Below are 21,495 nucleotides of genomic sequence, written 5' to 3' on the forward strand. Positions count from 1 at the left end.
TCCTGTTTCTCCCTTCCTTTTTTTTTTTTTTTTTTACCAACTGTAGACTTCTCATTTTACTTTTTCTATTCTTTTTATTCTCACTAGAGGTATTTTTTTTTATCCTCACCTGAGGACATTTTTCCATTTTTTGTTCAGATAGAGTGGGAGGGAGAGAGAGGAAGAGAGAGAGAGAGAGAGAAACATCAACGTGAAAGGGACACATTGGGTGGCTGCCACCCGCACGACCAACCAGGGCCGGGGGTCAAACTGCAACCGAGGTACGTGCCCTTAGCAAGAACTGAACCCAGGTCTCTGTGGACCGCAGGCTGACGCTCTAACCGCTGAGCCAAACCAGCCAGGGCTAGAGATATTTTTAATATAGTCATCCCTCGCCACCTCACGCTTCGACTTTCGCAGCTTCACTCTATCATGGTTTTTTTCAAATATATTCATTAAAAAGTTGATTGAGACAGTAAAAATGTTACAGTGCACGCTCGGTTGTCTGAGTCAATTATGCATCCCTGTATTACAATTAAAATTAAAATTACTGTATGTATGGACTGTAGGCCTATGTATTCAAGCACCCTAAGAATCCTTCAATGCCAGGTGCAACCGCTAGAGTCTGGAATGAATTAACCGTGATAAACGAGGGACGACTGTATTCCTTTTTTACTACATGGCAGCTCTGACCACATTTAAAATGTTCAGAGTCTCAAACTGAAGATACAACATCTGGGTTGCCAAAATAAGGCATGCCTCTTTTGAACCAGGAAATACATAAGACCCTGAGCATGTGCAATGCTAAAATCTTTTTATGAGACCAAAATTAATTTTATATCTAATGCAATAATCTCACTTTTCAAATGTAATCTTATTTAACAATCAAACTACAGTAATTATTATACAATATGGTGATGTTTATGAACATTGTTTACAGTGTTTTTTAAATACTGTGTCAAAGTGCTATTAAGAAGGTTTGAATAATTATTTAAGCTTCTTCATAAAGGTGTGTGGAGTAAGTTTTCTTTTTGAGCAACTTTATATGACAATCACATCCTTTTGGTTTCATGGTTTATATTTTTTGTTTGTAGTATAGCTTACAAACTGAACAAGTGAGTTTTCCTCAGGCTCAGCTGACACAAAACCATGGCTACTGGAATAGCAGCAATATTGGAAGCACTCTGAATATTTTTTAGCAATAAATTAACTGCTAAAGAGAAAGAGAGAGGATACATTGGGGAACAAAAAGACCATGGGAAAACTTGTGAAATACCTTTTCTTTTCAACAGACCCTTACATAGAGAGAACAGCTGATGATTGCCAAACAGGAAAGGATTGGGGGAGGATGAGAAAAAAATACCCTCTCACTTCAACCCTATCCTTTCATGTTTTTCTCGGCAACTCTCTCTCTTACCACCCCCCCATGTATCCTTTATCCTGAAGTGTTCTACACAGCCTTCTCCACCCTACTTGCTTCCTGTACCTAATACTGGACTTCCCACATACTTATTCTGTGTCAATGGATAAGTTATTCAGCCTTTCTCAAACTCCAATTCCTCATCTCTAAAACATAAGGAAAGCATTTAACACAATTTGTGGCACATGGCAGGCAGTCAATAAATGGTCATTCTTATCTATTTCTATAATTATTATTATTTCCATTATTAATGGTAGAATTGGAGGTATTCATGATATACCTGTTTGAGGCTTTCCTACATCTCTCAAATTAACCATATGAACAAATGCCATGTAGGCTGGCCCTAAGTGGAGTTCCAAGAATGGGACAATGGAAGCTGTCTACCCTTTGGTGTAGGCAATGGGTACACACAAAAATAAAGTTTGCTGACTACAGACAATTTAAAATATTAATAAAACTAAACTCTGCCTGCATTTTATTATCACAATGCAGAGTGAAACAGTAAAAACAATAAGTCTTCCCATGGGAGTAGACACTTTTGCACAACAGTGGGTTGGCCCTGAGCTGTAATATTGTCTTTTTTTTCCAACACAACTTGAAAATATTCTATGGGAGTCTGATAGTAAGTTGAGTCCACTTTAAAGTTCAAAAACAAGATCCACATTAATTTGTCAGTTTGGCTAAGCATCAACGATTTTGGTAACTATGAATGGTTTACCTATTTTTAAAAAAACTAGTACTAAAATTTTTGTTTGAAAATATCACCTTTGAAAAGTCCAAATAAATACAGTTTTATCAGAACATAGTCGCAACCATTTATTTTTGTGTTGTCTATGGCTAGTTTTGCACTGCAATGAGAGCATTTAGTAATTGTGACAGAGATCATGTGGCCTGCAAGTCTAAACTATTTACTATTTGAACCTTTACAGAAAAATTTACTGACCACCTAATCTAGAAAATATATATATACATATATTAAATTAATGCCGCCACTCTTGAGTTGAAAGATAATACATACACATATATGAAATAGAATAAAGTAATGTATTTTAAAATAAAACTATTTAGACCTTTTTGAATCCTTTTCAAATCTGCCTATTAATTTTAATATTCCAGGGGTCAAAAATTCTTGAGGCATACCATCATATCTTATAGTTACTGCTGATTGTAATATCTCTCCATGTGATGATTTGATATGCAGCGATTCCCCATGACTTCAAAAATAGGGAAGTTAAATGTGAGGTAAGGCAGCCTGAACATGATAAAGATGGAGTAACTTTCTTCCTCATTTAAATGGCTAATTAATTAAATTGGACATCCACAAAGGTGGGTTGGCCAGGAGACATGTTTTGTATGTACTTCATAATATTTCTTAAACGTTTTTCATTGAATGTCTTTATATGGGGCCTGCACTTGTTATTTAATCACCATTCTTATTGTTTCTTAGTAAACCCTTGACCCATTTTACACATTTAAATGTCCTCCGTGGCCTCCATGGGTACTTACGTTTGTAACATTTGAATTAAAAGGAGAATGTTTCCTGATACAACTACAGTCTACAAATTAGTAAAATATTTTCATAAAAATCATTAATTCTTATAAATGAGGCTATTATCATTCTGTTTGTGCGCCACCAAAAATACCTATATTTTGCTATTATTGTTAGCATTAATGTTAGGATTAAGTTAGGGAATGACAATATCCGATTTGTTGCAGAGGATGGGCATGGGTCTGCAATGAAAGTAGTTTTCACTGGCTTCTTCCCATCCCTCCCCCTTAATCTCAGCTCTTCATCATCTAACAACCTTACCTCAATTCACCCAAGCAGTTCTCATGTCAGATACACTGTAGTTTGTATTTTCTAAAATTTAGATTTCCCAGGTTTCAGACTTGTAGAATATGATTCTCTGATATAAGATTTCACTTTGACAAAATAAAAACAAACTTTTAAACCTTTTACACAAGCATTTTTATGCATAGTAACCAAACATCAATATGCCTTCCTTAAGTGACCTAAGGATGAGATTCAAAATGTAAAATCTCGCCCTGGCCAGTTTGGCTCAGTGGTTAGAGTGTTGGCCTGCGGTCCGGAGAGACCCGGGTTCGGTTCCCGCTAAGGGCACGTACTTCGGTTGCAGTTTGTCCCCGGCCCTGGTTGGTCGTGCGGGTGGCAGCCACTTGATCTGTCCCCTCACGTCGATGTTTCTCTCTCTCTCTCTCCCTTCCTCTCTCTCCCTCCCACTCTATCTGTACAAAAAATGGAAAAATATCCTCGGGTGAGGATAAAAAAATAATAATAACAAAATGTAAAATCTCATTTTTTTCATGGAATTTAAACTTGAAGTTTACCATGAAAAGTTAACAAAACATAATTCATTTAACTGTTATACTATACTTATGAAAGGATAAAGAAGATGTGGTATATATAATATATAGATAACAGAATATTATGCAGCAATAAAAATGAAATCTTGTCATTTGCAATAACATGGATGGATCTAGAGGGTATTGTGTTCAGTGAAATAAATCAGACAGAGAAAGACAGATGCCATATGGTTTCACTTATATGTAGAATCTAAAAACAAAACAAATGAACAAAACAAAAATGGAGATCAAAAGAATGGTTACCAGAAGGGAGGGGGTCAGAGGGTGGGCAAAAAGGGGGAGGGTAATATATTCGATAATATTATGCAGAGAGAGAACACTCCAGAATCATTCAGAGCCTCATCCCTATCCCAATTGTTCAGCTGATTATTGATCAGCTCGTGCTTGTGAGGCAGTTACCCGAGGCCAGGAAAGGAGGCACCTATAAATATTGTAAGGTAACAGTGCCTGGCACTCATCCCAGGCCTGGAATACTGATGGTTCCTTCTAGTCAGACTTGGAAAACCTCAAAATTCACAGCACTAAACAGTGGACATGGAAGGATATTGCCTCAGTAGTGGAGAATAATTTGCCATAGATTAAGATTAAGCACTGCTCTGTTTCTGCTGATCAAATCCTAAAAAGGACCCCAAAGGTTTGGACCATATGCCAGCAACTTAAGAGCATCCAGGAAAAATGGTCAAAATATTTATAAAAATACAAAGCTATCCAGCACTTACCCATGCAGAAGAAAACTTGACTGTACTTGAAGATTTAGCAAGAGAAATGATCGGAAATGGGAGAGAGAAAAGAAAACATTTAAGTGAGCACAGCATCAAGGAGCTGTACAAAACTTCAAGCAGCCTAATATATGAATAATCAACAAAGAACAAACAGGATGAAAAATACTTTTCAAAAAATTATGGCAATACCTCCCCCACCCACCTATACCCACACACAAAAATTTGATGGAAAATACAAACATACAAATTCAAGATGTTCAACAAACCCCAAGCACAAGAAAAATTAAAAAGTGACACTATGGCACATTTTAATCAATTTGCTCAATAACGATGATAAAGAGAACAGCCAGAGGAAAAACAAACATATTAGATACAAACAAAAATCAGGGTGATATTAGACTTCTCATCCTAAACAAAGCAAGTGAGAAAACAATGGAGCCATCAATTTTTAAAGTACTGCAAGAAAGAAATATCTATCATCCCACATGCTCACATACAGAGAAAATACCTTTAAAAAGTCTTTTAAAGACCAAGGCAAAATAAGGAACATTTTAGACATATAAGAAAGGAACAAATTCATCACTGGCAAACGTGGTATAGTACAGTAGAATTTCCTTGAAAATGATACCATATTGAAATGTTGATCAACACAATGGAGTGAAGAAGAATAAAATTGATAGTTACATGGGTAAATATATAAGATTAAAAAAATTCTCATCTGAGGATATTTTTCCATTTATCTTCAGATAGAGAGAGAGGGAGGGTGGAAGGGAGAAATACATCAACTGGTTGCCTCCTGTATGACCCTTACCAGGGCCAGGGACTGATTGGCAACTGAGATACATGCCCTTGCCCAGAATTGAACCAGCGACTCTTTGTTCTGAGGGCTGACACTCTAACCACTGAGCCAAACCAGCCAGGGCAAGATTTTTAAAAATTAAAATCTACTTAAGGGCCATGGCCTGTTTAGCTCAGTGGTTGGAGTGTTGGACTGAAGTCCAGAGAGACCCGGGTTCAGTTCCTGCTAAGGACACATACCTTGGTTGCAGTTTGTCCCTGGCCCTGGTTGGGTTGTGGGGATGGCAACCACTCGATGTGTCCCTTTCACGTCAATGTTTCTCTCTCTCTCTCTCTCCCTCTCACTCTATCTGAACAAAAAATGGGAAAAGATCTATTTAAGGGTTTAAAGCAAAAGCAATTTAAGAAGTAGTATAAAGGTTATAAAACATATAAAAACCAGTGAGGGTCAACATGCTATAGACTGAATGTTGGTGTTGCCCCCAAATTCATATGTTGAAACCTAATTCCCAATGTGATACTATCTGAAGGTAAGGACGTTGGGTAGGAGGCTGGGGGTGATTAGGTCTTAAGGGTAGATCTCTGATGAATGGGATTAGTACCCTTATAAATGAGGCCCTAGAGAGATCCTTCACTCCTTCCATCATGTCAGGACCCAGCAAAACAATGGCTGACTACGGACCAGATACCAAATCTGCCTGTACCTTGAACTTGGACTTCCCAGCCTCCAGAACTATAAGAAACACATTTCTGTTGTATATAAACCACCTATATAGTCTATGGTGTTCTGTTATAGCAGCCTGAAAGGCTGAAATTGGTACCGAGAAATGGGTTGTTGTAACAAATACCTCAAAATAAGGAAGTGGTTTTGGAATTACATGATTAGTAGAAACTGGAAGTGTTTTGAGGTACATGGTGGAAAAAACCTACATTAATGTGAATAGATCATTAAAGGGGAACGCTACAATAGAACAAAGTTGGGAGGAGAAATCAATCAAATAGAAAAATAAAAAAGAATTCGGGAAAGTCAATGAAACATCCTGCAACAAAAATTAATTAATTAAAAAAAAGTCAATGAAACAAAAAAACCTATTTCTTTAAAGAGCAATAAAATGTTTTATTCTCTAGCTAGTATGATTAGGAAAAAACACAAGAAGGAAGTTACAAATCAACAATAGAAGAGGTGACATCGCTCCATAGTCCACTGACATTTTAAGGATAACAAGAAAATACTATGGACACTTTATGGCAATAATTTAGACAACATAGATAAAGCATATTACTTGAAATACACAAACTAACCAAACTCATTCAAGATAAATGAGATAATCTGAATATCCCTATATCTATTAAAGAAATTAAATTTGCAGTTAAAATTCCTGCCCACAAAAACAATTTCAGGCCCACATACCTTCACTGGTGCCTTCTACAAATATGTAAGGAAGACACAATACCAATCCTACACTAATAGTTACAGAAAATGAAGAGGATGGAATTCCTCCCAAACTATTCTATGAAGCCAGAGTCACCCTGATAATAAAGCTAAACAAAAGCATTAAAGGAAAAAGAGACAGCAGATATACCCCATAATCACAGATGCAAATATATTTTGGAATATTTTAGCAAACCTAATCTAACAGTATATACAAAGGATAATACATCATGATCAAGTGAGGTGTGCCTCAGTGAGAAATATTTTTACCACTTGGAAATCAGTCAATTTGATTTATTATTTTAAGAAGCTCAAAAGTAAAAGCCATATGAACATCTAAATGGGTGCAGAAAAAACATTTGACATAATCCAAGTATCTGACACAAAGCATTTATCACAAAGCCTTAGAACATTAGAAGTAAAAGGGAACTTAAACTGAAAAAGAGTATGCATAAAAAAAACTAAAGCTAGCTTCATACTTAATAGCTTTCCCCCTAAGATCAGTAACGAGAATAAAATTTCCACTCTCATCACTTTTATTCAACTACTTCTGTGCTATAAGGCCAAGAACAAAGTTATCCCAACTTGAAAGGAAGAAGTAAAACTGTCTTTATTAACTGATGACATGATTATTGATATAGAAAATGCAACAGACACTATATATAAGGCTAGAATTCAAAAGTGAGTTTATGAAAATTGCATGATATAAGATCAATGTAAAAAGTCAATTATGCCCTGGCTGGTTTGGCTCAGCAGTTGAGCGTTGGCCTGCGGACCAGAGAGTCCCGGGTTTAGTTCCTGCTAGGGGCACGTACCACAAAAAATAAAAAAGAAAGAAAAAAAAGTCAATTATATTTTTATATATTAATAAAGAACTTGGAAATTAAGAATATACTAACTACTGCCCTGACTGAATTGGCTCAGTGGTTAGAGCATTGGCCCGTGGACCAGAGAGTCCTGGGTTTGGTTCCCGCTGAGGGCACATGCCTCAGTTGCAGTTTGTCCATGGCTCTGGTTGGGATTATGTGGGTGGCAGCCACTCCATGTATCTCTCTCACATCAATGTTTCTCTTTCTCTCTTCCCCCCATCTCTCTCCCACTCTGTCTGAAGATAAATGCAAAAAAAAAAAAAATGTCCTTGGGTGAGAATTAAAAAAAAAAAGGAATATAATACTACTCACAATGGTATCAAACATTAAATATTTAGAAAACAATCTACAGATAAAAGATGTGAAAGACCTATACACCGACAACTATAAATATTGCTGAGATAAATTAAAAAACACATACATAAATGAAGAGATATAACTTTTTCATGGGTCAGAAAGCTCGATATTATTAAGATACCAATTCTCTCAAAACTGTTTATAGAATTCCAAAATGACGGCAGAGTGAATGTGAAGCTACACAGACCATCTCCAAGGACCAAACTGGAATTACAACTAAAATAAAGACTAATCGTTGGGAAAAAGAACAAAAAAGCAGCTTGCGAGGACCTTATAACCAGGGACACTGAATCGATCCTGGTAAGATTGCAGAGGCATGAGAGGGGGGCTCGGAGTCCACAGACAGCAGCAGTCTTAGCTATGAGCACCACCCTAGGGGTTAAAATCCCAAGCTCGCTCCACAGAGCAGAGAGCTGGGAAAGAGCTCTGAAATAGCCACAGCCACTCACCTTGGGCTCTGGCAAAAGAAAGGAAGACTGGATTGGAACTGTATGTGGACACTTGGGATTTGGGGGGCGCTCAGGGCTTTTGCTGAGTTGCGGCCATGCAGGACAGTGGCCATCTTATTCCTTCCCAGGGCTCTGGGGAGAGGCTGAGGCCCATCCTACAAAGATTCAACCCCACCTGGTGGGCCATTGAAATGCAAATTGAGGCTCATTAACAACCACCACCTGCCCCACCCTCAGGAAATCCCTTTACACTGAACACCTGAGGAAGTTTTTCATTCACCAGAGAACCCAAGGCTCTTCAAGTAACTGTGACTAATATCCTCCAGGGGAAAAGCTAGAGGATAACAGAACCATTCCTGGGCTTGCAACTCTACCCAGGAAAGTCAGAATTGACAGTAGTGTTTAACATGGGCCCACCAAGGCTCATCCAAACCCAGGAGAGAGCGCCACAAACGGCAGAACACCAACACCCACAGGGAAATTTGGCAGGCTCCAGAATCCACTGAGATAACAAAAATGGTGAAACAAAGAAACAAATCCCAAATGAAAGAACAAGAGACCTCTACCAAAGATGAGATAAATGAAATGCAGTTAAGCAAGTTATCAGGGCTAGAATTCACAGCCATGATCTTGAAGAAGCTCAACAGCATGAGTAAGGACATAAACACCATGAGTAAAGACATCGAAATGTTGAAAATCAACCAACTGGAAATTAAAAACCAGCAAGAAGAAATGAAGAATGACATAGCAGAAATAAAAAACACATTGGAAGGAGTACACATCAGAGCAGAGGAAGCTGAGGACCGGATCAGTGAATTAGAAGACAGGGAAGAAAATAATCAACCAATCAGAAAACCAAACGGGAAAAACTATTAAAAAAGAGGAAGCCAGCTTAAGAGAACTATGGGACAACTGGAAACGTAGTAATATTCGCATGATAGGAGTCCCCAAAGAAGAAGAAAATGAGCAAGGGTTAGAGAATATATTTGAAGAAATAGTAACAGTAAACTCTAATTCGGTGAAGGAATAAAGAATTCAAGTTCAAGAAGCACAGAGAGCCCCAAGGAAGAAGAACTCAAACAGGCCTACACCAAGACACATAGTCATTAAATTGCCCAAAATTAAAGACAAAGAGACAATCCTAAAGGCAGCAAGAGATAAACAACAGGTTACCTACAAAGGAACCCCCATAAGGCTCTCAGCTACTTCTCAACAGACACACTACAGGCCAGAAGGGAATGGCATGAGGTAATCAAGGTCATGAAAAACAAGGATCTGAATCCAAGACTACTGTACCCAGCAAGGCTATCATTCAAAATAGAAGATCAAATATTGAACTTTCCAGACCAAAAAAAAAAGCTAAGGGAATACATTAGCACCAAACCAGCACTGCAAGAAACGTTAAAAGGACTGCTGTAATTAGAAGACATAGGAAGAAAAATATAACCCCACTAAACAAAAAATGGCAATAAGTAAGTAGATATCAATAATCACCTTAAATGTAAATGGACTGAATGCTCCCATAAAAAGACACAGAGTAGCTGATTGGATAAGAAAGCATAACTCATATATATGTTGTTTACAAGCGACCCACCTCACAACAAAAGACTCACATAGGTTGAAAGTGAAGGGATGGAAAAAAAAAAAAAAAAAAAAACTTCCAAGCAAACGGAAAGAAAAAAAAGAGCTGGGGTAGAAATACTCATATTTGATCAAATAGATTTCAAAATGAAGGTCATAACTAGAGATAAAGAAGGCCACTACATAATATTGAAAGGATGTATCCAACAGGAAGATATAACCTTGGTAAACATATATGCACCCAAAATAGGAGCACCAAAATATATTAAAAATCTTCTGGAGGACTTCAAAGGAGAAATCAACAGCAATACAGTCATAACAGGGGACTTCAACACCCCGCTGACATCATTGGATAGATTCTATAGGCAAAAAATTAAAAAAGTAACAGAGACTCAAAATGAAGCATGAGACCAAATGGATTTAATAGATATCTACAGAGAATTACACCCCAAAACTCCAAAATTCACATTCTTCTCAAGTACACATGGGACATTCTCAAAGATAGACCACATGATAGGGCACAAACTAAGTCTCTACAAGTTTAAGAACATTGAGATCATATGAAGCATATTCTCAGATCACAATAGCATGAAACTAGAAATCAATTGCAACAACAAGATGCAAAGAGATTTGAACTCATGGAGGCAAAATAGTATGTTATTAAACTATGAATCGGTTACTGAGGAGATCAAGGAATAAATTGAAAATGTCCTGGAAACCAATGAAAATGAATATACAGCAACACAAAATCTATGGGATGTAGCGAAAGTAGTTCTGAGAGGGAAGTTCCTAGCACTACAGGCCTACCTCAAGAAACAAGAAAAATTTCTAATAGACTATCTAACCTCACAACTTAAAGTACTAGAAAGCAAACAAAAAGAAAACCCCAGAGCTAGTAGAAGGAAGGAAATAGTAAAGATCAGAGCAAAATTAAATTACATACAGACCAAAGGAAAAAAACAACAACAACAACAAAAAAAAAATAATTCAAAGGATCGATGAAACAAAGAGCTGGTTTTTAGAAAAGATAAACAAGATTGATGGATCATTGCTAGACTCACCAAGAAACAGAGAGAATGCAAATACACAAAATCAGAAATGAAGGAGAAGTAACAACTGACATCACAGAAATACAAAACATCGTTAACAAATACTATGAACAATTATATGGCAACAAATTCAACAATCTAGGAGAATTGGACAAATTTCTAGAAACACATAGTCTCCCAAAACTGGACTGGGAAGAGATAGAAAATTTGAACAGACCAATAACAACTAAGGAAATTGAAGAGATAATGAATACTCTCCCAGCAAACAAAAGCCCAGGCCCGGATGGCTTCACAGGGAAGTTGTAGTGTACATTCAAAGAAGAACTAACACCCACTCTTCTCAAACTATTTCAAAAAATTCAAGAAAAGGGAAGACTTCCAAACTCGTTTTATGAGACCAGCACAATTCTAATTCCAAAACCAGAAAAGGACACTACAAAGAAAGAAAACTACAGGCCAATATCCCTAATGAACATAGATGGCAAAATACTAGCAAATCAGATCCAGCAATACATCAGAAAAAATTATTCACCATGACCAAGTGGGATTCATCCCATGTATGCAAGGCTGGTACAATATTCACAAATCAATAAATTTGATACACCACATAAACAAAATAAGGAATAAAAACCATATGATCATATCAATAGATGGTGAAAAAGCATTCGACAAAATCCATTTCTGATATAACCGCTCAGCAATGTGGGAATAGAGGGATCATATCTCGATATAATAAAGGCCATATATGAAAGACCTACAGCCAACATCATACTCAATGGGAAAAAACTAAAAGCATTTCCCTCAAGAACAGGAACAAAATAGGGATGCCCACTTTTGCCACTCTTAATTAACATAGTACTGGAAGTCTTAGCCACAGCAGTCAGACATGAAGAAAAAATAAAAGGGATCCAAATTGGAAAGGAGGAAGTGAAACTGTCATTATTGGCAGATGATATATTATACATAGAAAACCCCAAAGACTCCATAAAAAATCTACTAGACTTAATAAGTAAATTTGGCAAAGTAGCAGGATACAAAATTAACATCAAGAAATCAATGGAATTCTTATACACCAATGATGAACTCACAGAGAAACTGAAAAAACAATCCCATTTACCATCGTGGCAAAAAAAAAAAATTAAGATACCTAGGAATAAACTTAACCAAAGAAGTAAAGGACCTATTTGCAGAAAACTACAGGACATTGAAAAAAAAAAAAAAATAGAGAAAGATATAAAAAAGTGGAAGCACATACCTTGTTCATGGATTGGAAGAATTAACATCATTAAAATGTCCATATTACTGAAAGCAATCTATAGAGTCAATGCAATCCCCATCAAAATACCAATGACATATTTCACAGAACTAGAAGAAATACTTCAAAAGTTCATATGGAACCACAAAAGACCCCTAATAGCCACCACAATCTTGAAAAAGAGGGACAAAGTAGGTGGGATCACAATACCAGATATCAGGTTATACTACAAAGTGACTGTAATAAAAACAGCCTGGTACTGGCACAAGAACAGGCATATTGACCAGTGGAACAGAACAGAGAATCTGGAAATTGGCCCAAGACAACATGCTCAATTAATATTTGACAAAGGTGGCAAGAGCATAAAATGGAGTAAAGACAGCCTCTTTAATAAATGGTGTTGGGAAAATTGGACAGCTACATGCAAAAAAATGAAACTAGACTACCAACTTACACCATACACTAAAATAAACTCAAAATGGATAAAAGACTGAAATATGACTTGTGGATCCATAAAAATCCTTGAAGAAAATGTAGGCAACACAATTTTGGACATCATATGCAGAATTTTCACTGATACATCACCTTAGGCAACAGAAACAAAGAAAAAAATGAACACATGGGAGTACATCAAACTAAAAACTTCTGCACAGCAAAAGAAACAACCATCAAAATGGAAATGAAACCCACTGTATAGGAGAGCATCATTGCCAATGATACATCAGATAAGGTGTTCATTTCCAAAATATATAGAGTACTCATACAACTCAACAAAAGGAAGACAAGAACCCAATTAAAAAAATGTGCAGAGGAGCTAAATAGACACCTCTCCAAACAGGACATACAAATGGCCAAGAGACATATGAAGAAATGCTAAACATCACTAATCATCAGAGAGATGCAAATTAAAACAACAATGTGGTATCACCTCACACCTTTCAGACTGGCCTCCATCAACAAATCATCAAACAAGTGTTGGTGAGGGTGTGGAGAAAAGGGGAGTCTAGTACACTGCTGGTGGGAATGCAGACTGGTGCCGTCACTATGGTAAACAATATGGTGTTACCTCAAAACAAATTAAAAATTTAATTGCCATTTGACCCATTGATTCCATTTCTAGAAATATACCCTAAGAAGCCTGAAACACCAATCAGAAAGAATATATATACCCCCATGTTTATAGCAGCACTATTTACAATAGCTAAGATCTGGAAACAGCCCAAGTGTCCATCAGTAGATGAATGGATAAAAAAGCTGTGGTATATATACACAATGGAGTACTATGCAGCTACAAGAAAGATCTCTTATCCTTTGAGACAACATGGAGGGACCTGGAAGGTATCATCCTAAGCGAAACAAGCCAAGCAGAAAAAATACAAATACTATATGGTCTCACTTATATATGGAATATAATGAACATAACAGTCTGAGGAATAGGGTAGACCCTGAGATGTGGAAGTAGGGTACAGACTGACAACCCTCAGAAGAGGGGTGGTGGGGGGAGGGAAGAGATAAACCACAGAAATTATATGCATGTATGCATAACCAATTGACAGGGACAACAAAGCTGGGTACAGGGTGGAGGGGATAGGGAGGAGGGTGTCAATGGGGGAAAAATGGAGAAACATATGTAACAATAATGAATTAATAAAAAAAAACTGCTTTATAGATTCCACGGAAACCCTATAAAATCTCAAAGCCTTTTTTTCTGTGTAGACACTGATGAATTGATTCTAAAATTCCTATAGAAATTCAAAGGACCTACAAGAGTCAAAATAACTTTGTAAAAGAAAAAAGGAGATGAAAGACTAATACTGTCTAATTCCAGGTTTTATTGTGAAATATAAAGTAACCAACATAGCACAGAATTGGTGTAAATGCAGATAAATCAATGAAACAGAAAAGAGTATTATGATATACTGAATATAGAATACTTACATCTACAAAGTAACATAGGTAATTCAGTGGAGAAATCTCCTCTCTTCAGAAAGAAAATCTGGAACTATTGGATATCCACATGCAAAGAGTAAAAATAAAAACTTTGATTCTTATCTTACATCATCTAAAACATTGAATTTAAATAGTTGATAGATCTATGCCCTGGCTAGTGATCTCAGTGGTTAGAGCCCTGGCGCATGCACTGAAGGGTCTTGGGTTTGATTCTCAATGAAGGGCATGTACCTGGGTTGCAGGTTTGATCATCTGGGGTGCGGGCAGGAGGCAATCAATTGATGTCTCTCACATCAGTGTTTCTCTATTTCTCTCTCCCTCTCCCTCTCTCTTTTCCACTCTCTCTAAAAATCAATAGAAAAAATATTCTCAGGTAAGGATTAATAACAAGAAAAAAATAGACGACAGATCTAAATGTAAAATCTAAGATTATAAAACTTTTAGCAGAATTGGAAAAAAAAATTGTGACCTTTGGATAGGCAAAGTGTCCTTAGCTACAAAACAAAGAGAACAATCCATCAAAGAATAAACTGATCAATTGGACTTCATCAAATTTAGAAACTCAGCTCTTTGAAAGACACTGTTAAGACAATGAAAAGAAGAGCTATAGATGGAGAGAAAATTTTACAAATCAGATATCTGATAAAGGACTACCATCCAGAATACACAAAGAACTCTCAAGACTCAATGAAATATTGAGCAAGACAATCTAAAAGTGTGCAAAATATCTGAACAGACACTTCATCCAAGGAGAGATATAAATGGCAAATAAGCATATAAACAGATGCTCAACACTAGTAGTCATTATGGAAATACAAATTAAATCCACAACAAGATACTACTACACACCTATTAGAACAGCCCGAATTAAACGATTAACCAACCATACAATGTGTCAGGGAATATGTGCTGGAAGTGCAGTTCTAATGTACTACTGGAAGAAATATTAAATAGTACAGCCACTTTGGAAAAGTTTGGTGGTTTCTTAAAACATTAAACACCTATCAACTTTGGATGGTAAACACACAATACAATATACAGATGATGTATTATAGAATTGTATACTTGAAACCTATATAATTTTATCAATCAATGTCACCCCAATAAGTTCAACAAAAAGTAAAACAAAACAAAGTTATTGCCAAAAATCCATGGTGAACAATACATCAGTTTTAAATAAAGACAGGATCAGTATTACTGATCTATCCTTTATCCTCAGGCTTTAATATGGCTCAGCATGGCACTGCTTTTCTGATTACTTTTGAAAGTATTACTTTAAAGCACAATTGATTTTTAGTGCTGTTTTGTTTTGCTGCCACCTTAAATTTTATATGCAAGGGTTAATGCCTCCCTCACCTCATCCACTTTGGGCAAATATTAAAATTTGATGGCTGTGAGTACATAAGAAAAAACAAAAACAAAACACCTATCATATGTTCCCACCTTTCAATTCCTAGCTAAAATTTACCCAAGAGAAATAAAAGTATGTGTACAAAGACATGAACACATGAAATATTTGTGGCAGCTTGATTTGCAAACAGCCTCAAACTGGAAAAAAAAAAACAAAAGTTCATCTAAATGTGAATGGGTAAATTAATTGTGGTGTGTCCATATGACAGAACAGTTCTCTACCACAAAAAGAATGCAACTTTGCCACCTGTCCAGGGAGAATGAGAGCTGGGCAGGGGAAAGAGCATTGACCTACCTCCAGAAAGAATGTAGCTGCACCTGGTAATGGCCTCCTAGCAACCTGAGAGACTGGAACAACAAACCACTGAAGCCACTGGTCGCCCTGGGGCTAGGGGTACCATGGCGGACAAGAGGAGGCTATTAGGGCCCAAGCCCAGCAAGAAGGGGCTGTTAGGGCTGGGGCCACGGGAACCCTTGCCCCTGGGCATGAATTGTAAGCCTTGGTACAAGGACAGGGACAAGTTGCCTTCCAACTGTTTCGCAAAGAACAAGAACAGACTTCTGAAGTGCTCCACCTCCCTGGACAACCGGAGGTGGATATTTGTGAAAGAAGGGCTGGACGACTTCAGAACGGGCTGCCCATCTTGTGAAAATATGATCACTCGTGGCCGTAGGGAGAGCTTTTCCCCCATAATTGTTCATAGAGTTCCCAGACCTCCCCCGAGAAGGAGTCAAAATAAGCTGCCCAAGGGAGCAGACCTGTGTTCCAAGCTCCCACCAGCCCAGCAAGCATAGAAGGCGTTCGTAGAGAGCATTGAAGCCAGTCTGACCAAGCACCCCATGGCTCGCTATCTGAATCTAGAGGAAGGTCTACCTGCAGACCTCTTATTGAAAGTGCTACAAGTGCTTGATCCTGACAGGAAGCTGGAGGACACATGGGCATATTGTCAGGGCACCAGGGAAAGAAAGAAGTTTCCCACAAATCTTTGTTAAAAACATCCTGATGGGGTCAACCTGGAACCTCCCAAGGGGAGTCTCCTGCCATAGGGAACCAAATTGTTTCCTGAGAAAAACAAACAAAGGAAGTCAAGCAGAAAGAGTTTTCCCAAAGGTCATTCTCAAACACCAAGTGCAGTCTGTGAATTCTGCAGATGGGTTGATAATACTTTTGGAGACATGGGCATTGATGAAGAGTTCATCATGAAACAGTTTGAAATTGACCACGAGTGCACACCTACCTATAATACAGGCAAAATAAAGAAAGTGAACCAGAATCCTTAGGTAAAAGGCGAAAGATTTATGCGATCTGAAGATAAACCAGAGTATCCTTTGGAAACAAAGTACAGCAAACAGCTAGATGAAATAAAGGAGAGAAAATTCTCCCTACAGAAAGATAGCTGGGAGAGGAAACTCCAAAAATGACAGAATCCTTATAAACCCAAATGGGTGAAGATAAAGTATGGTACCTGGAGTCCAAGTCCTGGGAAAAAACTAATAAATGATGAACCTTTGATTAACACCAAAGTCTTACTTGAAGAGGAATAAAGAAGTTACAGAAAGCACCTTGAACCAGGCATTACTGGTGATCTTTATGGATCAATTGCCTTCAGAGATTATAAGCAAGGGCTACACTAGATGCCAGGTATGCTTAAGAGGTTGTTTCTCAGGAAAGGATGGACTTATGATTCTGTTAAGACTCCTTTTCACCAAGTAATGAAACTCCTCTCAAAAGCAAATGATGACGAATGAGAAGATGATTCGACAAATATCTATTTATTACTTATTTGGCTATTTTCTCTCTCTCATTTTAACCTCAATCAGAATTCATGATGAGTGCCTCACTGTGTATATGCAACCTTGATTACATATCTGTAAATTTAACACCTAATGCTAATAAAAAATTCTAAATGAGGTTTTGCTTGGGTTAATTAATATCTTATATATTTTATCAACTACAAAATCAATATTTACATATACTCTTCTCACATTCTATAGCATTGTGAATATTATATTGGTATACTATTTATAAAAATAACCGTAAATAAAAGAATTACTTAAAAATAATCTTGTACCCACACCAAGACACATCATAATCAAAATGCAAAAGATTAAAGACAAAGAGAGAATCTTAAAAATAGCAAGAGAAAAGCAGTTAGAAAAGCAGTAGCCTACAAGGGTACTCTTATAAGACTGTCAGCTGATTTCTCAAAAGAAACTTTGCAAGCCAGAAGGAAGTGGCAAGAAATATTGAGTGATGAAAAGCAAGAACCTACAACCAAGATTATTCTATCCTGCAAAGCTGTTATTTAGAATCAATGGCCATATAAAGAGTTTCCCAGACAAGGAAAAGCTAAAGGAGTTCATCACCACCAAACCATTATTATATGAAATGTTGAAGGGTCTTCTTGAAGAAAAATATAAAAAAATATGAACAATAAAATGGCAATACATATCTATCAATTGAATCTACAAACAAAATGAACAAACAGAACAGACACAGACTCATAGAGAACATTTTGTTGGTTGCCCCATGAGAGGAGGGTTGAGGGGATGGGTGAAAAAGGTGAAGGGATTAAGAAGCACTATTTACAATCGCTAAGATCTGGAAACAACCCAAGTGCCCATCAGTAGACAAATGGATTAAAAAGCTGTGGTACATATACACAATGGAGTACTACGCAGCGGTAAGAAAGAAAGATCTCTTATCCTTTGAGACTACATGGAGGGACCTGGAAAGTATCATCCTAAGTGAAACAAGCCAAGCAGAGAAAGACAAATTTCATATGATCTCACTGATTTCTGGAATATAATGAACATAACAGTTTGAGGACAATCCCCTAAGGAGTGGGGAGCTGAGAGAGGGATGAACAACAGAATTTATATGCATGTAGGCATGAACAGTGGACATGGACAACAATCGGGGGAAGGGGCAGGGAGGGAAGGGGGAGGGGGGAATCACTGGGGGAAAAAAGGAGAATCATTTGTAACAAAAATTAATCAATAAAAAAAAAAAAAAAGATTCAGCAATCAATGCTACCTCAAAAAAAAAAAAAAGAAGTACAAATTGGTCGTTAGACTGATAAACCTCAAAAGGGAGATGGAAGTGGGAAGAAATAAACCAAAGAACTTATATGTATATATGCACAACCCATGGACACAGACAACAGTGTGGGGAAAGGCAGGAGGGGGACAGGATCAGGGAGGCAGGGGTCAAAAGGGGGAAAAGGAGGAACATCTGTAATACATTCAACAATAAAGATAAGTTTAAAAAAATAAATAAAATTTAAAAATTAAAAAAATAATCTTGTTATGTCAGCTACAACATGGGATGAATCTCAAAATAATTGTGCAGAGTAAAAGAACTGTATAGCTCCATTAATATTAAAATTATAATGAATTAATTATGACAATTATTTTGTTAAGCAAAACTTGTAATCTGTAGCCAAATTCATTTTAATCTTACTTAATAAGAAAACTGTTATCTCCTTTATTAGTATTGTATCAAGTTCCAAAACCAGATGAAAAACTATTTATCAAAATTACAGGAGAAAATTAAATTATTCTGTTTTATCTTACCTCCAAATTGAATATATTTAAAAGTTTTCACCATTTTCATAAAAGTTCACTGTGAAAGTGTGTTTCCGTATCATATAGCACAGGTGCAGAATAGCAGGGAACTTCAAATCCCAAATATCTAGTGTGCAAATTAGATATGTGAGCAAAACTACCCAGCAACATCAAATATCCTCTCATATCTATTGAAGTGCAATTAATCTTTGCATGCCATGAATAGCAATTTAAAATTCACTCATAAATTTAAAATAAGAAATTAAGCAACTTCATTTTAATTTGCATCCTCTGATGATTAGTGACATTGAGCATTTTTTTCATATGTCTTTTAGCCACCTGTATGTCCTCTTTGGAGAAGTATCTATTTAGGTCCATTGCTCATTTTTTAATTGGATTGTCTATCTTCCTCTTGTTGAGTTGTGAGTTCTTTATATATTTTGTAAATTAACCCCTTATCATATGTATCATTGGCAAATATGTTCTCCCATACTTTTAACTCCTTTGACTTTCTCTCCCACTTTTGTATTCTTCTGATAAACCCTAACCCTGGTTAAATCTTAATCTCTACCACTTTTGTACCTGTGTCCAGTTAATATGACTAAAGAAAACTACATACCAAACTGACTGGTTAAATATATGTCATAAATCTTAAATGAGCTTCAACACTATCTGAAAGTTATCCACTATTTCTCTCATCAATATATTCTCCCACTTTCCAAAATGACCAATTTACTTTTGTCATCAGTTACCCAATGTGCTGTCTCATTCCTCCCTCTCAGATAATTGCTTTCAACTCACTTATAAAATAAAATTAGAAGAGAATCTCCTTTCCTTCCATCATGAAATCTACCAGGCCAGTTACATCTGTACCCATATTCTCTATTCCCTCTGGAACAAAGAATGAACTCTTTATTTTACAAAGGCAAAATCTTTCATTTATATATTGAATCTCCACATTTTGCCTAATCAAATATGTGTCCTGTATTTTTTTAGAGATAATTACTGTTATTAAAAGACCAAAACCAAAACCAAAAAAAACCTCTTATAACTTACATCTTTTGAACTAAACAAAATAAAAATTATCTTTATATAACTTTTCTCTCCAGCTATCACTCTATATTTTTATTCTACTTTATAGAAAAATATTGTTTATCAATCACTGTATCCATTTCTTCACCTCCCATGTTCTCTTGAATTCATTCGAAACAGGATTTTGTCCCTGTATCCTAGTGTAACTGTCTTGTCAAGGTGACCGATAAAGTGAACGTGGTAAAAATACAACATTTTCATCTTATTCAAGAACAGTGAACCTAATAAGTAAATCATGCCCTTTTGAAATACTTTAAAAAAATAGTTTGTCCTAACACTGAAGTTCCTGTTGTTCTTCTCTTTCTCATTTATCTTTTGAAATTCTTCTGTTTCTGACCTCAGGGTTGGATTCACCTAGAACTCAGTCTTGGAACTTACTCCCTAAGGTAATTCAAATGTCATGATTTTGTCTATTTTGTGTATATATATATATATATCTCCACACATATATATCCACACACACACATACATATATATGTATATATATGTGTGTGTGTGTGTATATATACATATATATATATTTATATAATTTGATCCCCAAATTTGTATCTTCATTGGTGAATTCCAGACTGCTATAGTCAAATGCCCATATGATACCTCTACTAGCATGTGTAATAGGAATTTAAAGCAAAACGTGATCACAGGAACACTCATAATTTCCTACCTTTAGATTTGTTCTTCTTGCCATATTCTCCATTTTGGTAAATCACCACTCACTGGGTTGCTCAGACCAACTTTGCCTTATCTAATTCTATTCTGAAGTTTAATGTCACTTCACTATGTATTCCCAAGGTGAGCACTTCTCACCATCTCCATCTTTACTGCTCTTTTCTGAACAATTATAATATCTTGACTGACAAGAGCAAGAGCCTTCCTAATGTTAATGTTTTCATGCTATAGATTTTTCTTTTATAATTTTAAAAATTATTTAAATTGAATTTATTGGAGTGACATTGGTTAATAAAATTATATAGGTTTCAGGTTTACAATTCTACACTACATCATCTGTATATTGTACTGTGTGTTCACCACCCCAAGTCAAGTCTCCTTCCATCACCTTTTATACTCTCTATACCCTCTTCTACTTCACCCCACCTCCCTTTCCCTCTGGTAATCATCATACTATTGTTCTGTACTTATGAAGTTTTTTTTCTTTTTTTTGCTTAATCCTTCACCTTCT

At 36.5% G+C, this 21,495-nt stretch overlaps 1 protein-coding gene across 1 annotated transcript; it reads left to right on the forward strand.

Annotated features, from left to right (window-relative positions):
* Window positions 1-16,055: 16,055 nt before the first annotated feature.
* On the forward strand, window positions 16,056-17,201 carry LOC118635474 (protein FAM47E-like). Its single transcript, XM_036270140.1, is given in 2 exon segments — window positions 16,056-16,644; window positions 16,969-17,201. Coding segments are annotated over 2 exon segments (822 nt in total).
* The last annotated feature ends 4,294 nt before the right edge of the window (window positions 17,202-21,495 follow it).

This window comes from Molossus molossus, unplaced genomic scaffold, assembly GCF_014108415.1.
Source record: "Molossus molossus isolate mMolMol1 unplaced genomic scaffold, mMolMol1.p scaffold_m16_p_2, whole genome shotgun sequence".
NCBI lineage: Eukaryota > Metazoa > Chordata > Mammalia > Chiroptera > Molossidae > Molossus > Molossus molossus.